Below are 21,857 nucleotides of genomic sequence, written 5' to 3'. Positions count from 1 at the left end.
AGTAGCGTTCCCTGTGCTATACAGCAAGTTCTCATTAGTTATCTATTTTATACATATCAGTGTATATATGTCAATCCCATTCTCCCAGTTCATCCCACTCCCCTTTCCCCCCACTGGTGTCCATACATTTGCTCTCTATGTCTGTGTCTCTATTTCTGCCTTGTAAAAAGGTTCATCTGTACCATTTTTCTAGATTCCATAATTTTAAAGTGAGTCCTTGTCAGCTTCTCTGCTGTTTTCCAAAGCAATGGACAGATCAGAGGCTGCTCTGAATGGGATTTTTGTAACAGAGTAGAGGAAGCTTTGGAAATTGTTTTTCCTTTCCAGAACTATTTAATGAGAGCTGCCCGTTCCATTCCTTCACATTCCCCTTCAATTTGGAAACCATGCTGTTAAATGCCACAAATTTATAGAAGGATTAAATTCATGTCTAAATGTATGTTAAGACTTGTAAAACACATCACGATGGTTTGGATCTGATGATTTCCCACTGAAAAATGTCAGAGGAATGATGTTTTCCAGTGTGACTGGGGAGGTTATGACAAATAGACCAAAGATGGCAAATTTGTGCCCGTCTTGACAGTTACTAAGGTCACCACTTCTGGGAGGGATGACATACCCTTGAGACCAGTGGGGAATTTGGCAAAACTTGTCTGCAGCATACTCTTCCCACCTTTCCTTTTAGTGACTGCCAGGCACTCCCCTCACATTGTCCAGTCCTTTGTTCCTAATTCTCCAACACTCTATTTCTGAGCAGTGGGCATTATCCATGTTAACCCTCACCCAAGTAAATATCTATTTTGACTTAATTTCTATTTATCTAATGTATGGCTATGCCGAATTTAGATACAGAAATTCAAAATGAATATGTGAATGGTTGATACTGCTTAATGGGATATTTATTTCAAGGAATTTGTATGAAAAGAAGCAGCTCAAAGGAATACATCAAATAGTGGAAAGTGAGGCATTGTGACTGATGGCAGAATTTTGTTTGTTTTTTGTTAAAGATTTTTTTGACATGGACCATTTTTAAAGTCTTTATTGAATTTGTTACAATATTGCTTCTGTTGTATGTTTTGGTTTTTTGGCCACAAGGGATGTGGGATCTTAGCTCCTGGACCAGGGATCAAACTCACACCCCCTGCACTGGAAGGCAAAGTCTTAACCACTGGACCACGAGGGAAGTCCCTGTTTTGTTTTCAATATGTGTGTGACATGCTGGGGGTGGGGGACTTTGAAACGCTTCTCACATAGTCTCTCCATCTTTGGGAGCAGGTAAGATAATTTGCTTGCTGGCTGCTATTTGGGCAATAGATGCCAATATTCTCTAGAGAAGAGAAAGTGGGGAGACTCCTAGAAGTTTAGGACCGCAGGTAGTTGGGTTTGACTTGGGAGAGTTCACTCAATATCTTTGCCTCCAGATATTCTTCTATAAAACAAGGTTAATAATATCCTGCCCTGCTTTTTTCTTTAGGGTTGTGAAAATGAATCTTCATGGCACATATGAAAGCATCCTGTAAATTAGTAGGTGTTACAGAAATTCAAGTTTTTGAATAATGATTATGATGGTGAAAGTAATAATAATAATAATAATAATAAATCCTTGCCATATGAGTTTCAACAAATAAGACATCAGCTTACTTGAAGAGGACAGAAAAAAATAGGTTTAATGTTAGTAAATTTTTCACTCCAGAAAAGTTATACTGAATTACTTTAAAAGTGCTCTTTTGATGCAAATTAATTTTAAAATATCATTCCTCATATCTTAGAGCCAAGAAAGCCCACTGATTTGATGTGGATACAGCATATTTACCAGTCATGTCCTTCTCTGAGTCTCAATGTCCCCATCTGTTCCATGAGGGGGTAGGAGGCCCGGATGTTCATAGATAGCATAGTTTTCGGGATATTCATAGGGAGGAAAGAAGCCCGAGGTGAAGAAGGCTGACACTTCAGCCTCTTCTCCTGTCCAGAAGGGGTAGCCCGAGTGCCAGAGAGGAAACAGGGACCCTTTGTAGGGGTCTGTACTCTGGAGGGAGGTCACATGGAGAACACTGAGTGGTGCACTGCTGCCCCCTCCCAGTGAGCTGCTTTCAGTGGAAGATTCACAAGTTTTAAAGACACTACAGGACAGTGAAACAGTGGTCCACACTGGCTCAAAGCTCCAGGCAGTAAGTATGAAATGCTTGCTCAATCAATAGCAAATATTCCAAGGACTTGAAATGATCCAGGATCACTTCTCTTTGAATCATCCACTGGGTAAAAGAATCAGCTACCAGGAGAGCCTTGCTATATTTGTCCTGGTATCTACAGACCTCAGCCTCCACGCCCCAGTAATGAGTAGAGACTGTTCATGTGGAGGCTTAAGACAACGAAACTCTGTTTTCAAAGGCCCTAACAGCCTGCCATCCTCAGAAAAGCAGTGATTCCTAGCTGGTCAGACTTAGCTTCTATGGTTATCCAACACAACTTGCTCCAGGTGAAAAAGCAAAGGGCTGGGAAGAAGAGATGATCATCTCTGCATAAAGTGGGCATCAAGAGCAGTTCCACTGTTGCACTGGGGCTTAATTTAGGGAATGAGGTTGGGCAAGTGGGTAACAGAGAACCTGTTTCTAAAATGTTTATTTCCACATAAGCAAGAAGAGGGATGCTTCAGACAGGGATAGCCTTATAAATAGATGCATTATAATCTCCCACTGAAAAATATCCTCTTGTAAGCCTTGCAATCATGCCTCAGATTCTACTGGCAGTGCTTATGTTAAGCATTGCCCTCTTCCTAAGACCTTAAAATGGAAAGCAGTGATTAAGAGCCAAGTTTCCAATTGGGACTCAGATATTTACTAACTCTTCATCCTAGGCAAGTTGCTTAATTTCTCTAGATTTCCATTTCCTCATCTTAAAAAAAAAAACGGTAAATAATGGTACCTTCCTCTAAGGGTTGTTGTGATGATTAAAGAGATAATATTAAGTGCTTAGTACAGTGCATGGCACAGAGAAAATGTTTTTTAAAATGGTAGCTGTTATTATTACCTAAAATCCAAATTCTCTTGCAAGAGATTTCCCAAAGTCTCCACGAGTGAGTTTGGCTGATGCCTCTTTTTCAGAGGCAGCTTGGCAGAGTGTAAACACCATGGGCTTTGGATTCAGAAGTGGGATTAAATCTGGGCTCTTTCACCCTAGCTCTGAGATGCTAAGTCATTTTACCCGTCTGAGCCTAGGCCCAGTCTATCGTAAAATGGGGATTAACATTACACTGTATGGGACTGTTGTGAGAATTATTAGATATTTGTGACATGCCTGGTACATAGTAAGTGCTCAACATATTAGTTCCTTCTCAGGAAAGCAATGGTCTCTGACACATGAGAGGGAGGGTGCTGAAAGTAGGGCAATGGGTGTTAAAAGGAAAGCTAGGAAACTGGAGACAAACTTATGCCTTCTGGGCCTGACCTGAGATTTGAGTACTTTACTATCAAGATAACGGAAAAGATGTAGGGACCTAGTGCCATAAAAATGTTAGTATACCATAACAAAAAAAAAAAAAAAAGAGAGAAGTGACATAGTATAACCATATATGGGCTTAAGGGTCCATGTACAGGACAGGGCATTTAAAATGTGACCCATTCTCACCGTATCCTTCTGAGAGCTTCCTTATCCTTTGGTGCCCATCCCATTCAGCAGCATATAAAGGGCTTGTCAATTGGCATGATAACTTTGCCCAGTAGGGGGCCCAGTGAGATGATAACTGGCTGAGTTCATTAGACCCTATCTTGAATTTGGTAGTGAGGGAGGAGGATTAGGGACATGGAAAATAGAAAAAGATTGGTTATGGCAATAATGAGTGCTGATTGAAGCAGTAGAAACAGGTAGAGTAAGCTGATAATAGTGATCATTACAACACCAAAATGCTGTAAAATTAGGGGCAGGAGAAACATAACAGTTTCTGAGGGGGACTTTTATTAGAGGTATTGATAATCCAGTTCTGTTATTAGACTGCTAGAGCTACTATTGTATCTTCAATATGTAAAGGTTCCAGTTACCTACAAGGCCTGGTTGTACAGTCATCAAAAGGGTGTACTGACCTCTGTATTTCTCTACATATTTTTACAATAAATCCTCTTCAGCAGACATGATCTAAACTTATCTAGATACATAGCAAACTAAAAGAACTTAAATATTTCGGTGTGAATTTCAGCCCTGCCACTAACTGATTTCTTCATCTATAAAATGGAAGCGACAATTAAGAGTTAGTACATGCAGAACATTTAGAATAGTGCTTGGCATATAGCAGATGTTCAAAAAGTGTTAATTACTATCATAATTACTTTGGACAAGGCCTGAATTTGTTTTCTCATCTGTAAAATGGGATTATATTCACCTTATGAGGTTGTTGAGGGGATTAAATGAAGTAACAGGTAAAATAGTAATAGTTATATACCTGGTACTTAACATATGTTAGTTATCATCTCTCACCCCTCAAAAACAAAACCTCTAAATATTTTGAATCATCAAGCATCTGTCTGGCAGTATAAGTGAAGACAAGTTTGGGCCTTATGCTTAATAAGTGCTGAAAAATAGTTATTTAATGTGACTATTTCCTACTTCAATGACTGTTGCCATTTTGAACCTCTTTCTCACTCTCTAATCTCACACACAACCTCAGAAGAATTGGAGTGTCTCAGATATGGTTCTACTTGGAAATTTACAGCAACAGGAAGGTTTTTCCATAGGGTCCAGGCCTTCTTGGTCAGTTAAAAGGAAGCAAGAAAGTCTCAAGTCATTTACAAGTGGAATGGTGTTGCTATCTTCAACCGAGCTAAGTAATGCCTCTTCTTTATGAAGCTTACAGTGGGTGTAACATGAATGGGAATAATGAATTTGGCTTTGAATTCAATTTTCTTTCTTCTGTAAATATGCAATTCCACCTGGAGGGCCTCAAAAAGGCATACTGAGCTGGTAAATCTCTATAGATTTTGGTAATTAGAAATCTTTCTTCTCTTCTCATTACCTGGAAAAGTATCCTCCATAATATCTTTTCATTTAACCCCAGAATGTCTCTTAGACTTTGTTTGATTGAATCTAAAGATGAAATTATAAAATTTGCATATAATTATTATTATTACTTCAAGCCCAAATCCCTTTATATAAGTAACATAAAATCACTGTGCAGTGTTTTCCAAAAGTTTTAACCTTTTTCCTCCTAATGATTTCATGTCATTTTGATAAAGTGAAAGCTAAACATGTCAAGCTCTGGCATGATCAAATTTGAGTAAGATTTCTAAGAAACAGATACAGAGTTGTTTTATGAACCTTCACTTGGAACATGGGATCCAACTTTATTTTAATTGATCCAGTAAGATATTGAATGAAGACTTTTTTTCCTTTCCTAAGTTTGAGAACAAACATAAAGCAGAATATGTTACTTTACTAGGCATAAATTTTCCTTAAACATTCTATTTGGACTTTTCTAACTGAAGGCTGGAAGGCTTTTAGCTGTCCGACTGACAAAATAACTCATGAATTAGTGGTTAGTATATAAACTACTAAGCACCACAGGCACAATAGTCATTTATTTGTAGTGAAGCACTTTCAAGAACTTTTTACCTGCTAGTACAGCAGAGAAGTAGTATATTGACAAGAATACAGACAGTATCATCAGTAGGCTGGATAGGTTTTATTCGTGTAATTTTAGTCAAATGATTTTTACCAATATATCCTTTTGCTTGGGAGCATTTTCCAGTGTGGAAAATGAAGAGCTTGAGTATGAATACAACTTAGTTAACTTTGCAACAAATTGATTCCATTTGTTAACTTATGGAAAAATGGCTATGATTTCCAAATTGAAATAAAGTCATATTCTTCTGATAGCTCAAACTGGAGAAGAACGAACCAGGAGAAGAAAGAACCAATCTTCACCTAGAGGACCTGTTTGTCTCAGGATGAACTACCCTCTAGTCATGAATTTGATTAGTTGCTTTTACTGTCTGTCTCAGCAATAAAATCAGAAAATTATATAGCGGAAATAGAATGTGGATGAGGTATAACAAGACTTGTAATTCCAGTTAGAATCCAGGTGTATGAGCACTGAATTTTAAGTGAGACACATCTGTAATCAAATCCAAGCTCTGCTTCTCAGTAGCTGTATGACTCTTCACCATCTACTTAAGCTATCACCCTATTTCCTGTTCTCTAAAAATTGGGATAACAATCATCCAACTGCTCACAGGATTCTCTGGAGGATTAAATCAAAGTACCTAGAACCATTCCTAACACACAGCAGATGCTCAACAAATTTGGTAGATCTGAACCTCTCTGGTCTCCTCTTCCGTAAAATGGGTGATGGGGTGGACAAGATATTCTCTAGCTCTCCTGAGACAAAAGACTCTAAGACCCATAACATCTTAATACTACATTTAGAAATCTTTTGGGTGAATAATAGAAAACAGAAAAGAATGGTGTGAATGTACTGTACTACAGCAACTCACTTCAGTTTACACAGTCAAGGTACTCTGATAAGATCTGTAGAAAGGGAACCCAGAAAGGGGTAAGAGAATTATCCAGGTTAGAAGTCGGTATCAGGGCTAGAGCTAGAGCTTGAGGTAGAAATCCAAATCAATCACTGTAGATCAGATCCAGGGCTTTATCCTCTACAGTCTACACTAGAGCCAATTTAAGACTCTCTTGGAACTGTTATTTACTAACTTGAGCAAATCCACTGAAAATTAGGCTAGGTTTGTCTTTGGCAACCTATCAATCATTTTATTTTCTTTATAGATAACTAGTACCCTTAAGATTCTCTTCAGATAGTCCATCCAGACATTGCTTTCCCATAATTTTTCTAAATTGTAAAGCAAACTCATCTCTCACCATAATTTACCTGTTCTATTGTTTCTTTGTAGCAATGATTGGTAATAAATTAACCAGGTAAAATAATCCAGCCCATAAAGTTTACATAAGATAGTGGAAAATTTTAGGCTTTGAGGCATATAGGAACTGGGTTATATTTTTGCAGGGGTCCTTTTTATGACTGCTTCAAGTAACAGTCCCATTGTCTAAAGGGTGAAGGTGCAGCAAATTGTTTCCGACCTTTTAGCCTTATACATTCCACCAAATGATATAATCAAATACTTAGAAAAAAATCTGGAGAAAATTTGATAGGGAACTAAAACTGAAGGCAAACGAAAGGTGCTACAATGTCTATCTTTCATGATATTATAGTCTGATGTGTTAATTGTCAATGATTGAATCACTTATCAAAGTAGAAACATAACTTATACTAACAAGGTAAGAAAGAGTTCACATTGGGGCTATTGGTCTAAGAATAAAGTGTAAGAAAGAAAATTTTATTATAACAGATGAATCCAAAAACAAAACTGTGTCTATCAGAGAACAATAGTTTTAAAAGACAAATCTGATTTGACTGTTAAATAAAACTATGAGCTGTTATCTTTAGATCAGAGTCATTTATATTTCTAGATGTAAGTAAGCCATATTCACAATTTATCAGTTTGTATTCAAGTCAAAAACACAAAAGCTACAATTCTCACCAACAGAAAATAAGAAAACTCTATTTCATAGATATTTGTCTGTAATAATCTCTTCTACGCTTCTCTGGGATGTTCCAAATATAAATAAATAAACTTACCCTTTAAGTAGAAAAGACAAAGCATCAATTATAAACAAAATGGAAGATTACTGCATTGAGGTCACATCATATAGTCAAATTACCAAGAAAGTTAAATAGGTTTACCCAAACTTAGCATAAGAGTAATTTCTCATTTCATTAACCACTGAAAATAGTCTTCATTTATACATGTTCTCATTTACAATGGGAAATATTATATATGAATGGTGAGTGCTTAGCAAAAAAGTCTCCATAATTTCACTTTGAATGAAGATTATCTAAACAGATGTGCTCTTAATAGAATTTCATGAAATACTGGCATTCTTTCATTAAGGAAAAACACCTTACCTACTTAACCTAGATTAGTAGTATACTTTCTAAAATATAACTTGGTCACTTCTCCACATTTGAGACTTACACCAGAAAATTGCAGGCACATGTTAATTTGTTCATTTTAGTTGGGTAAAATACAGATATTCCTGGGGAGATGGCAAGCAGTACAGCTGGTCATCAAATACTTTTCCCCAAGGCTCCTGCCCTTCCAGAGTCTAGTCTTCTTTACAGTCTTATGACTTTTCTGTGTGCCCACCCCATGTGTTATGCTCCCAACCTCCACTGGGCTGGAAGTTATCTACTTGGCTGGGCAAAACGTTTTATTCTGATTTATTTTCCACTTCATTTCTTCCAGTTATGAGAGTTGTTTAAGATAAAGAATGAATACATTCAACCAGGACTTATAGTGCAGTTGACCCCCGAACAACATAGGTTTACTGTGCAGGTCCACTTATACACAGATTTTTTTCAGTAAATACTATAGTACTACACAACCTGTGTTTTGTTGAATCTGGGAATGTGGAACTGCACATACAGAGGGCCAACTATAAAGTTATATGTGGATTTTCAACTGCATAGGGGTTCGAAACCCCATAATCTCTGCATTGTTCAAGGATCAACTATAGTTGTAACTTGAGTTGGCTTAATTTTGTTTTGTTATTTTTTGTTGGTTAGTTTAAAAACACACACCAATATTTTCAAAAACCAATCAATAATTCTGTGAGAAATGTAAATGATATTAAGGCCATGCAAATTAATCTCCTTTTAAAATACAGCCTAACAAGCGTTGAATGCAAATTGAAGAATGATTAAAAATGTTTCAATTTCATCTGAAAGTATGAAAGGTTGAATTTCTGTCTTAACAGTGATATTTACCAAAGAGAAAAAATTTTAAATGAGCAAACCTTAATTTCTTTGATTTAATTTTGCATATTTTTTATCAATGAAAAAATTTTTAATTTAAGGAATTAATAGTCATTAAATTACTAGCTAAATTACTAGATTCTCATAGTAATCTAAATTTAAAAGCTGATGAACACAGATTAAAAGTCAACTGAATTTCTGCTTGAATAGTGAAAACAAACATAAACACAAAAAGTAGCATTGTCCATTGTATGATGCTAAAGGAGGTGTTTTTGGTTATGTAAACATATTAAGTGAATATATTTTCCCTGTTTTTATTTTTATGCATCACATGTGAATGCAGAGATTTATTTAAAGCTACCTTGAATTAAAAAGAAACCAAAACTTTTATTCTATACTTTATTATGTATAAAGTACTTTATTCTGTAGTACTTTGGTGCTAGATTTTTAAATATAATTTTTGAGGAGGATGTTTCATATACAGTGAGTTAATACGAATTCAGTCAAGGACACCTACAAAAAACCATCTCTCACACTTTTCAACATAATATACAAAACTGTAAAATCTGTCAAGGTGAAAACCCTCCAGACTTTCTTAAAGTATTCTAAAGTACAGCAAAATAAAAGAAAGCATTATATACAAATAGTGTTTAAGCATTCTGGAATATATGGCGTTCTTAGTGTAACTGGAGTGAAACTTGTCTATATATACACGCAAAATATTTCAGAAGCAAGTGAGGTAAACAAAAGTACCAGTTCTTTAAATTACACTTGATCACGTAGACGAGCAAGCCTCTGTGATAGTTCATCCTGGAGAAAGTGAAGATGAAAAGTCACAGGGTTGTGACAAATATAAATCACTAATATTTTAAATAGCTCATATTAAAATGAGATTCAAAATCTCGTCTCAAAAATTCACACAAAAACATTAAGAATTTACTTTTTTAAACATTTCAGAACAAGTGGAGAACTTAGACCAGAAAGCTATGAAGGGGAGCAAATTCAATCTCTAAATGAAATATGCATGCAAATAGAAAATGTCCATCATTAAGGACTTAAAGGCTAATTATATCCTGCTAATTTATGATGATGTCATGTTATAGTAGAAAAATACTCTGTAAAATATAACAGGAGAATATATTTACTTATATATAAATATAAATACACATATATTTAATTCATTCATCAAATTCATACAAATCAAGATAAAATCCAACTTCTACCTGTTCCGTGGAAGTAACACTTGTGCCAAAAGAACCTGTCTGACCTTGTGGTAGTTCCATATTGAGATCAAGGCTACAATTTTAAAATAATTAACATAAATGAATGTTAATACAGGCATTCTCTCTTTAATTATAATAAACTAGAAAACATGTTTATTGCAAATTTGAATATTCTACCTAGCATTTTTTTCCCTTTTGATCTTTATTGGAGTATAATAGCTTTACACTGTTGTGCCTGTTTCCGCTATACAACAAAGCGAATCAGCTGTATTTATACACGTCTCCGTATCCACTCCCTCTTGAGCCTCCCTCCCACCCTCCCTATCCCACCTCTCTAGGTCATCAGCAATCATCAAGTTGATCTCCCTGTGTTATGCAGTTGCTTCCCACAAGCTATCTATTTTACACTTGGTAGTGTATAAATGTCAATACTACTCTTTCACTTTGTCCCCGCTTCTCCTTCCCCCCTCACTGTGTCCTCAAGTCTGTTTTCTACATCTGCATCTTTATTCTTGCCCTGTTACTGGGTTCATCAGAACCATTTTTTTAGATTCCATACATATGTGTTAGCATATGGTATTTGTTTTTCTCTTTCTCACTTATTTCACTCTGTATGACAGACTCTAGGTCCATCCACCTTACTACAAATAATTTTATTCCATTGTATATATGTGCCACATCTTCTTCATCCATTCATCTGTCGATGGACATTTAGATTGCTTCCATGGCCTGGCTATCATAAGCAATGCTGCAATGAACACTGTGGTACATGTATCTTTTTGAATTATGGTTTTCTCCAGGTATATGCCCAGTAGCGGGATTGCTGGGTCACACATTAGTTCAATTTTTAGTTTTTTGAAGAAACTCCATACTCTTTTCCATAGTAGCTGTATCACTTTACAGTACCACCAGCAGGGCAGGAGGGTTCCATTTTCTGCACAACCTCTCCAGCATTTATTGTTCCTAGATTTTTTTGATGATGGTCAATCTAAATGGTGTGAGGCGATACCTCATTTTGGTTTTGATTTGCATTTCTCTAATGATTAGTGATGTCAAGCATTTTTTCATGTGTCTGTTGATCATCTGTATATCTTCTTTGGAGAAATGTCAGCTTAATTCTTCCTCCTATTTTTGGATGGGGTTGTTTGTTATTTTGATATTGAGCCATATGAGCTGCTTATATATTTTGGAGATTAATCTTTTCTCAATTGCTTCATCGGTAAATATTTTGTCCCACTCGGAGGGCTGTCTTTTCATCATATTTATAGTTTCCTTTGCTGTGCAAAAACTTAAATTTCATTAGGTCCCATTTGTTTTTGTTTTTATTTCCTTTACTCTAGGAGGTGGGTCACAAATGATCTTGCTGTGATTTATGTCATAGGGTGTTCTACCTATGTTTTCCTTTAAGAATTTTATACTGTCAGGCCTTACATTTAGGTCTCTAATCCATTTTGAGTTTATTTTTGTGTATGGTGTTAGGGAATGCTCTAAATTCATTCTTTTACAAGTGGCTGTCCAGTTTTCCCAGCACCATTTACTGAAGAGGCTGTCTTTTCACCCTTGTATATTCTTCCCTTTGTAATAGATTAGGTGACCATATGTATGTGGGTTTATCTCTAGGCTTTCTGTCCTATTCCATTGATCTATATTTCTGTTTTATGTCAGTACCTTACTGTCTTGATTACTGTAGCTTTGCAGTAGAGTCTGAAATCAGGGAGCCTGATTTCTCCAGCTCCATTTTTTCTTCTTAAGATTGCTTTGGCCATTCGGGGTCTTTTGTGTTTCCATAGAAATTGTATAATTTTTTGTTCTAGGTTTGTGAAAAATACCATTGGTAATTTGATAGTGAGTGCACTGAATCTGTAGATTGTTTTGGGTAGTATAGTCATTTTCACAATGTTGATTCTGCCAATCCAAGAACATGGTATATCTCTCCATTTGTCTGTGTAGTGTTTGATACCTTTCATCAGTGTCTTATACTTTTCTGCATACAGGTACTTTGACTCCTTAGGTAGTTTTATGCCTAGGCATTTTATTGTTTATGTAGCAATGGTAAATGGTGGTGTTTCCTTAATTTCTCTTTCTAATTTTTTATTGTTGGTGTATAGAAATGCAAGAGATTTCTGTCCATTATTTTTTTTATAATGTAGAGAAATCTTTTTATTAAGCTCTCTATTGGAATATAATTGCTTTACAATGTTGTGCCAGGTTTTTCCTGTACACCAAAGTGAATCAGCTGTATTTATACATATATTCCAATATGCCCTCCTTCCTGTGACTCCCTCCCACCCTCACTATCCTAGCCCTCTAAGTCATCACCCATCATCAAGTTGATCTCCCTATGTTATGTACCAAACTTCCACTACCTATCTCTTTTACATTTGGTAGTGTATACATGTCAATGCTACTCTCTCACTTCGTCCCAGCTTCCCCTTTGCACCCCTGCCCACCCCAGGTCCTCAAGTCCATTCTCTACTTCTGCATCTTTATTCTTGCCCTGTCACTGGGTTCATCAGAACCATTTTTTTTAGATTCCATATATATGAGTTAGCATATGGTATTTCTTTTTCTCTTTCAGGCTTACTTCGTTCTGTATGACAGACTCTAGGTCCATCCACTTCACTACAAATAACTCAATTTCATTCCTTTTTCTGGCTGAGTAACAGTCCACCGTATATATGTGCCACATCTTCTTTATCCGTTCACCTGCTTATGGGCATTTAGGTTGCGTTCATGTCCTGGCTATTGTAAATAGTGCTGCAATGAACATTGTGGTGCATGTTTCTTTTTTCAAATATGGTTTTCTCTGGGTATATGCCCAGGAGTGGGATTGCTGGGTCATATGCTAGTTCCAATTTAATTTTTTAAGGAACCTCCAAACTGTTTTCCATAGTGGTTGTACCAATTTACATTCCCACCAATAGTGCAGGAGAGTTCCCTTTTCTCCACACCCTCTCCAGCATTTATTGTTTCTAGATCTTTTGATGATGGCCACTCTGACAGGAGTGAGGTGATACCTCATTGTGGCTTTGACTTGCATTTCTCTAATAATGAGTGACTGAGCATCTTTTCATGTGTTTGTTAGCCATCTGCAAGTCTTCTTTGGAGAAATGACTATCTATGTCGTCTGCCCATTTGCGGATTGGGTTATTTGCTTTTTTGATATTAAGCTGCATGAGCTGCTTGTATATTTTGGAAATTAATCTTTTGTCTGTTGCTTCATTGGCAAATAATTTCTCCCATTCTGAAGGTGGTCTTCTTGTCTTGTTTACGGTTTCTTTTGCTGTGCAAAAGCTTTTAAGTTTCATTAGGTTCCATTTGTTTATTCTTGATTTTATTTCCATTAATCTAGGAGGTGAGTCAAAAAGGATCTTGCTTTGATTTATGTCATAGAGTGTTCTGCCTATGTTTTCCTCTAGGAGTTTTATAGTGTCTGGCCTTACATTTAGGTCTTTAATCCATTTTGAGTTTATTTTTGTGTATGGTGTTAGGACGTGTTCTAATTTCATTCTTTTACATGCAGCTGTCCAGTTTTCCCAGCACCACTTATTGAAGAGGCTGCCTTTTTTCCATTGTATACCCTTGCCTCCTTTGTCAAAGATAAGGTGCCCATATGTGTGTGGGTTTACCTCTTGGCTCTCTATTCTGTTCCATTGATCCACATTTCTGTTTTTGTGCCAGTACCATATTGTCTTGATCCCTGTAGCCTTGTAGTATAGTTTGAAGTCAGGAAGCCTAATTCCACCAACTCTGCCTTTCCTTCTCAAGACTGCTTTCGCTATTTCGGGTTTTCTGTGTTTCCATACAAATCGTAAAATTTCTTGCTCTAGTTCTGTGAAAAATGCCATTGGTAATTTGATAGGGATTTGTGCATTAATTTTATATTCTGCAACTTTACCAAATTCTGTGATTAACTTTAGGGCTTTTTATATATAGTATAATGTCATTTGCAAAGTGACATTTTTACTTCTTTTCCAACTTGGATTCCTTTTATTTCTTTTAATATTTATATTATTTATATATTTATTTACATGTCTATTTATTTATTGGCTCTGTTGGATTTTCATTGCTTCATGCAGGCTTTCCCTTGTTATGGCAAGCGGGGGCTACTCTTCATTGTGGGACCTGGACTTCTCAGTGTGGTGGCTTCTCAGGTTGCGGAGCACGGGCTCTAGGAGCATGGGCTTCAGTAGTTGTGGCACACAGGCTTAGTTGCTCCATGGCATGTGGGATCTTCCCGGATCAGGGATTGAACCCGTGTCCCCTGCACTGGCAGGCAGATTCTTAACCATGGCACCACCAGGGAAGCCTGGATTCCTTTTATTTCTTTTGCTTCTCTGACTGCTGTGGCTAAAACTTCCAAAACTATGTGCAGTAATACTGGTGAGAGTGGGCACCATTGCCTTGTTCCTGATCTTTGAGGTAATGCTGTCATTTTCTCACCAGTGAGGATGATGTTGGCTGTGGGTTTGTCATATATGGCCTTTACTATTTTGAGGTAGGTTTCCTCTATGCCCACTTTCCAGAGAGTTTTTATCATAAATGGATGTTGAATTTTGTCAAAACTTTCTCTGCATCATTGAGATTATCATATGGTTTTTATCCTTCAGTTTGTTAATATGGTGTATCACACTGATTGATTTGTGTACATTGAAGAATCTTTGCATTCCTAGGATAAACCCCACTTGATCATGGTGTATGATCCTTTTAGTGTGCTGTTGGATTGTGTTTGCTAGTATTTTGTCGAGGATTTTTGCATCCATGTTCATCAGTGATACTGGCCTTTAATTTTTGTGTGTGTGTGACCTCTTTGCCTGGTTTTGGTATCAGGGTGATGGTGGCCTTGTAGAATGAGTTTGGCAGTGTTCCTCCCTCTGCTATATTTTGGAAGAAATTGAGGATAGGTGGTATCTCTTCTCTAAATGTTTGATAGAATTAACATGTGAAACCATCTGGCCCTGGGCTTTAGTTTGTTGGGAGATTTTTAATCAAAGTTTCAATTTCAGTGCTTGTGATTGGCCTGTCCATATGTTCTATTTCTTCCTGATTCAGTCTTGGAAGGTTGTATTTCTTTAAGAATTTATCCATTTCTTTCAGGTTATCCAATTTATAGGCACATAGTTGTTTGCAGTAGTCTCTCATAAATACTTTTGTATAATCTCTTTGTAGTTCTGCAATGTCAGTTGTCTTCTTTTTAACTTCTAATTCTGTTGCTTTAAGTCTTCTAGCTTTTTTTCCTGAGTATGGCTAATGGCTTGTCAATTCTGTTTATCTTCTCAAAGAAGCAGCTTTTAGTTTTATTGATCTTTGCTATTGTTTCCTTCATTTCTTTCTCAATAATTTCTGATATGATCTTTATAATTTCTTTCCTTCTGCTACCTTTGCGATTTTTTGTTCTTCTTTCTCTAATTGCTTTAGATGTAGGGTTAGGTTGTTTATTTGAGATTTTTCTTATTTTTTGAGGCAGGATTTTATTGCAACGAACTTCCCTCTTAGAACTGCTTTTGTTGCATCCCATAGGTTTTGGGTCATCATGTTTTCATTGTCATTTGTTTCTAGGTATTTTTTTATTTTCTCTTTGATTTCTTCAGTGATCTCTTTGTTATTTAGTAGTATGTTGTTTAGCCTCCATGTGTTTGTATTTTTTAGTGATTTTTGTCCTGTAATTGATATCTGGTCTCATAGCATTGTGATCAGAAAAGATGCTTGATATGATTTCAATTTTCTTAAATTTATTGAGGTTTGATTTGTGAACCAAGATGTGATCTATGCTGGACAATGCTCCATGTACACTTGAGAAGAAAGTGTATTCTGTTGTTTCTGGATGGAAAGTTCTATAAATATCAATTAATTCCATCTGGTCTAATGTGTCATTTAGAGCTTGTGTTTATTTAATTTCTGTTTGGATAATCTGTCCATTGGTGTAAGTGGGGTGTTAAAGTCTCCTACTATTATTGTGTTACTGTCAATGTCCCCTTTTATGGCTGTTAGCATTTGCCTTGTATATTCAGGTGCTCCTATGTTGGGTGCATAGATATTTACAATTCTTATATCTTCTTCTTGGATTGGTCCCTTGATCATTAGGTAGTGTCCTTCCTTGTCTCTTGTAATAGTCTTTACTTTAAAGTCTAATTTTTCGCATATGAGTAATACTACTCCAGCTTTCTTTTGATTTCCATTTGCATGGAATATCTTTTCCATCCCCTCACTCTCAGTCTGCATGTGTCCTTAGTTCTGAAGTGTGTCTCTTGTAGACAGCATATATATGGGTCTTGCTTTTGTATCCATTCAGCCATTCTGTGTCTCTTGGTTGGAGCATTTAATCCATTCACATTTAAGGTAATTAGTGATATGTATGTTCCCATTATTTTCTTAATTGTTTTGTTTTTGTTTTTGTAAGTCTTTTCCTACTCATTTGTTTCCTGCCTAGAGAAGTTCCTTTAGCATTTGTTGTAAAGCTGGTCTTGTGGTGCTGAATTCTCTTAGTTTTTGCTTGTCTGTAAGGCTTTTAATTTCTCCTTCAAATCTGAATGAGATCTTTGCTGAGTAAAGTAATCTTGGTTCTAAGTTTTTCCCTTTCATCACTTTAAATATATCCTGTCACTCTCTTCTGGCCTGTAGAGTTTCTGTTGAAAGATCAGCTGTTAGCCCTATGGGGGTTCCCTTGTATGTTATTTGTTGTTTTTCCTTTGCTGCTTTTAATATTTTTTTCTTTGTATTTAATTTTTGATAGTTTGACTAATATGTGTCTCAGTGTGTTTCTCCTTGGGTTTATCCTGCATGGTACTCTCTGTGATTCCTGGATTTGATTGACTATTTCTTTTCCCATGTTAGGGAAGTTTTCCCCTATAATCTCTTCAAATATTTTCTCAGACCTTTTCTTTTTCTCTTCTTCTTCTGGCACCCCTATAATTCGAATGTTTGTGCATTTAATTTTGTCCTAGAGGTCTCTGAGACTGTCCTCAATTCTTTTCATTCTTTTTTCTTTATTCATCCTGTGTCAGTTATTTCCACAATTCTATCTTCCAGGTCACTTATCTGTTCTTCTGTCTCAGTTATTCTCTCTTCACTCCTCCTAGAGTATTTTTAATTTCATTTATTGTGTTGTTCACTGTTTGTTTGCTCTTTAATTCTTCTAGGTCCCTGTTAAACATTTCTTTCATTTGCTCCATCTTTGCCTCCATACTATTTCTGAGATCTTGGATCATCTTTACTAACATTATTCTGAATTCTTTTTCACTACCTAGTATTTTACCTTACCTTAAATAAATATAATACTGGATCAATTTTATAAATGTAAATAGAACTTAAACATCTTCTGAATGTCCACCTTAGGATAAATGAACTACTAATTTTAAAGAGTTTTTGTTGAGCCCCAGTGGCTACCCATGTGGATGATAAACTTATGATAGAAAAGTGAATAAAATATAGGAAAATGATCTGGTCATCTGAACAAAAACAAAGACCAAAACAATGGTTATCCAATGTACTGAATTTACTGGAGATTACTATATGTCTCCTAATGTAAAGAGAATTAATGTGCCAAAGAAAGATAAAACAGGCTAGACACATGTAGCCTCAGGATCAATATCCATATCTAACATATGAGCTAACTTCAAGTTCAGTGTTTAGCTCCTGAGCTACCCTTGGTAGAAATCATTACTTGCATCTACCATATAACTAAAGTTTAGAAAAGTTAAGTACACTTGCCCAAGATCACTCTAGTGACAGATAGGATTCAAATCCAGGTTTGTCTCCCTCTAAGGCCACAATTTTAATCTCCATTATAACTACTCCTGTGGAATACAGCCTCATCTTTCTGACTGTCTCTGGATGGCATATGCCAACTCCAGTTTGAAAACACTACATGAATACAGTAACTCTGTCATTAGGAGATTCTATAGACAGATTGCTTTATAAAAGGTAAGGATATAGTATAGTAAAATTCTGCTATGCTAAAACAAGTTTGCTATACTTAAACATCTTTAAGGATGGGTATTTCAACATCAATGGTTCTACGTATTTCTACTGATCCAGTCACCACTCTCGATTTTGGCTCCCTACACCCAAGGAACTTTTGGCAATGTCTGGAGGCATTTTTGGCTGTCACAACTCGGGGGAGGGGTAAAACTACTTGTGGGTAGATTTCAGGAGCATTACTAAACATCCTACATACACAGGATAGCCCCTAGGATTATTCACCCAAAATGTCAACAGTGTCAAGGCTGAGAAATCCTACTCTAAATCTTATAAAAAAGTTGTCTACTGAACTTGATTTCCACTGAGAGTCAGCAAGGCTGTAATATGGCAATATTCATTTTACAAGCCCAATCTTCTTATTTCATCTTTGGTATAAACAGAAACAAATTCTTAGCCTCATGTTCCTAAAATGGAGTCTCCTTACAGATGCCGTAGTCTCGTCTATAACACTTAAAAATCATCCTTCTTACTACCTCCCTGTGGTATATGGGCTATATTAGGATACTAAAAAAGCAGAATAGTGTACCACTTACCCTCCAGCCCTGTTCTCAAATATTGCAAACCTCATTTATTAACCTAGGTTTTAATTCACTAATGAACTAAATTAGTGAACTAAAGAGCTGATAATTAAGTTTTTAAATTAAGCATTAGTTTCTACAGTAGAATAATATTCATTAACTCTATTTTACAGGTGTCTTCAAGAACCTTATTTCAATCTATTACTCTACTTTTGAAGATAAAGCATAAAACTTTAGTATCACCCAGTTGTAATCTTTATTTTTGAAAAAAATATTTTTATTCTTTACTATAATGTTCTCTTGAACTAAGTAGAATACCAGAGAACACTGATATAAAATGACTTCTGTAGCACAGCTAATATTATGGTCATTTTCCTCAAACATAAAGGACCTATAAAATAAATAGCCCATTAACAGACATCCTATTTCTAATAGCTGTACCACAAAGGGTGTCAATTATTTACTTTTTAAAAAAACAAATAACCATCTGCAATGATGCAATGTTGCCAACTTTTGAACTCTTTGGACATTTTGCACATATTGCTCAGTTTGCAAGACTCAAACTGGGCTTAAGACTTAATGGCCTGATCATAGTAGAATTCTTATGGAAGTTCCTATTAAAAAAATTAAAGATCTGATATATGCTGAACACAGATGGTACTGAGGAAACTTTTTAAACATTCCCGCCTCCCTCAATCACCTTCCTTCATTTCTTATCACACACTAACTGAATCTATCTCCAGAGATTTTTAAGAAATTACTAGGATGATTAGATCAAAGTTACATTTTTATGAGCATGACAAAGAGCTGGATGTTCCAAAGGTCCCTGAAGCACTAAATTCTAGGATCAAAAACCTAACTCTGACCATTGGTAGTAAAGACAAATATTTTTATCCACATTACATAATTGTAGGAGTTGTAGATATTAAATCAAGATTATCTGAAAGCATCTGAATAATTTCTTACCCAGCTTCATCTGCCATTTCTTGAAGCAGCATATCCACTTGGTTCTAGAATAAAACAATAAGAATTTGTATTTGAATGTTATTTGCTTTTTGGGTAGTTTTTGTTTCTGATCTAGCTTCAAAAAGGGGGATCTGGTCTACAATTTTTAAAAGAAAGTTAAAAAAATTACCACCAGAGGGAGCTGAATTATCTCATAAAATGATTTATTTCTGAATAATGCCTTAAGCTATGTGGTTATGTGAAAAATATTTGCAGTGACATTCACATATAATTTGAATCTGAGTAATGTAGCTCTCTAAAGGAGTGAATCAATTCATAAAGCTGTTTTAAACCCACTTCGCTTGTATTTAAAATGTAATAGATTTAAATTTTAGATTAATCATAACTGTCCTTTCTGCTAGTTGATGCAAATTTGATATTATGGATTATTCTTTTAAAAATATAGAGAGATGAGGGCTTCCTAGGTGGCGCAGTGGTTGAGAATCCGCCTGCCAATGCAGGGGACATGGGTTTGATCCCTGCTCCAGGAAGATCCCACATGCCGCGGAGCAACTAAGCCCGTGCACCACACCTATTGAGTCTGCACTTTAGAGCCCATGAGCCACAACTACTGAGCCCATGTGCTGCAACTACTGAAGCCCACGCTCCTAGAGCCCATGCTCCGTGACAAGAGAAGCCACGGTAACGAGGAGCCCGCACACCACAACGAAGAGTAGCCCCCACTCACCGCAACTAAAAAGAAAGCCCGCGCACAGAAAAAAAAAAAAGACCCAACACAGCTAATAAAAATAAATAATAAAATTTTTAAAAAAAAGTTTAAAAAAATATAGAGAGATGAATAAAATATAAGTATTGAGATATTTACAACAGTACAGGAGTTCTCAGGGAATAGAATCCAATTAATCAAAAAAAACTTGTTTTTAAGTTAGTTAAAATATTTTGAACATACAGGTAGGAGCTCTAAGATGTAGTAACAGCTCTACCACCAATAAGGTGCAAAATTTTAAACTAATCTCTAGTAATGCTGTTGGGCCTTAGTCTCTCTTGTCTTTCATTCACCTTCAAAATATAAAGAAGTTCAGAAAATAATAGATCAAATACCTAACGTGCACTTAGATTGTGTTGTTTTTACTTCATGTCTAAATAGCATTATTTGTGTTTTTAAAATTTACTTAAATGATATTATACTATGTACACTATTCTGCAACTTGCTATTTTAATTCAACCTTATAAGATCTAATTATATTGAGATCTAGAGCTCTAGTTCATTAGCTTTCACTGCTATATAATACTGTAGTATAGAAATACTCTCAATTTTATCTATTTTATTTCTGGACATTTAGACATTTTCCCCTAATTTCTCCTGATTATAGACAATGGTGCAATGAACATTCTTATGTAGAAGTATGTTTGTACACATGTAGGGTTTTTGCGTATAAATTTAAAAATAGCACTAGGTTACAGATCACATGCATTTTCATATACTCTGATTTATTAAAAAAATATTAACTGAATACCTACTGCCAGATATTGTTTTAAGTGCTAGGGATGCATCAATAAACAAAAATGATAAGAATCCCTTCCTATTAAGCTTACATTCTAGTGTGTGCACATGAAATGGGGGGGGAGCAAATAAAAACTTTAAAAATTATGCAGTATATTAGAAGGTTGTTTGTACAATGCAGAAGAATAAAGCAGGGATAGTAGATAGGGAGTATAGCACATGGTGGATGTGAACTGGTGTACTTTTAAGTAGAATGGTCATAAAAGACCTCACTGAGAAAATGACACTTGAACAAAAAACTGAATCAGGTTGGGGAGTGGGCAATGAGGATGAGTGCAAGACAGAGGAACCTGTGGAAAGGCTTTGAGGAAAAAAGGTACATGGTGTGTGTGTGAGAAATAACAAGGAAGCCAATATCTTAGTAGAGTGATGAGCAATAATAGGAGATAAGGTCAGAGAAGCAGGATGAGGCAGATCCTAGAGGGCACTATAGGCCACTACAAAGAATTTGGCTTTTATTTTGAGAGAGATGTGGAGCCACTGAAGGGTTCTGAGCAGAAGAATGATATGATCTGACTTGTTTAAACAGGATTGCTCTGGCTACTATGTTAAGAATGGACTGTAGATATTACCACGTTGCTTTTCCAAAGTGAATATGCGAATTAAAATTTTAATTACTCATAAGCAGGCTATGAGAATTTGGGCATCTAAGCGTGTTCAACCAGATCCCTCTCCATTTCTGTTGTAAGTTTTGGTTGATTCTTTATGAAAAATATTTTGTATATACTTAAATATCCCCAGCACCTAGCACAATACCTGAAACAGGAGAAGGTGCTCAGCAAATGTTAGGT

At 35.9% G+C, this 21,857-nt stretch overlaps 1 protein-coding gene across 2 annotated transcripts in view; it reads right to left on the bottom strand.

The window, feature by feature from the left end:
- Nucleotides 1-7,331: 7,331 nt before the first annotated feature.
- The window catches only part of LOC130841764 (charged multivesicular body protein 1B2), a 41,026-nt gene continuing 26,500 nt past the window's right edge, over nt 7,332-21,857 (bottom strand). For both annotated transcript variants that reach the window (XM_057718178.1, XM_057718176.1), the window contains exons 6-8: nt 19,503-19,546; nt 10,039-10,111; nt 7,332-9,625 (exon numbers count right to left, since the gene is read on the bottom strand). In XM_057718178.1, coding sequence (XP_057574161.1) covers nt 9,581-9,625; nt 10,039-10,111; nt 19,503-19,546 — 162 coding nt within the window. In that variant the 3' untranslated portion in view covers nt 7,332-9,580. The remainder of the gene's footprint in view (nt 9,626-10,038; nt 10,112-19,502; nt 19,547-21,857) is intronic.

This window comes from Hippopotamus amphibius, chromosome X, assembly GCF_030028045.1.
Source record: "Hippopotamus amphibius kiboko isolate mHipAmp2 chromosome X, mHipAmp2.hap2, whole genome shotgun sequence".
NCBI lineage: Eukaryota > Metazoa > Chordata > Mammalia > Artiodactyla > Hippopotamidae > Hippopotamus > Hippopotamus amphibius.
The sequence above is the reverse complement of the archived record's forward strand: the minus strand, read 5'-3'. Positions and strand labels throughout refer to the sequence as shown.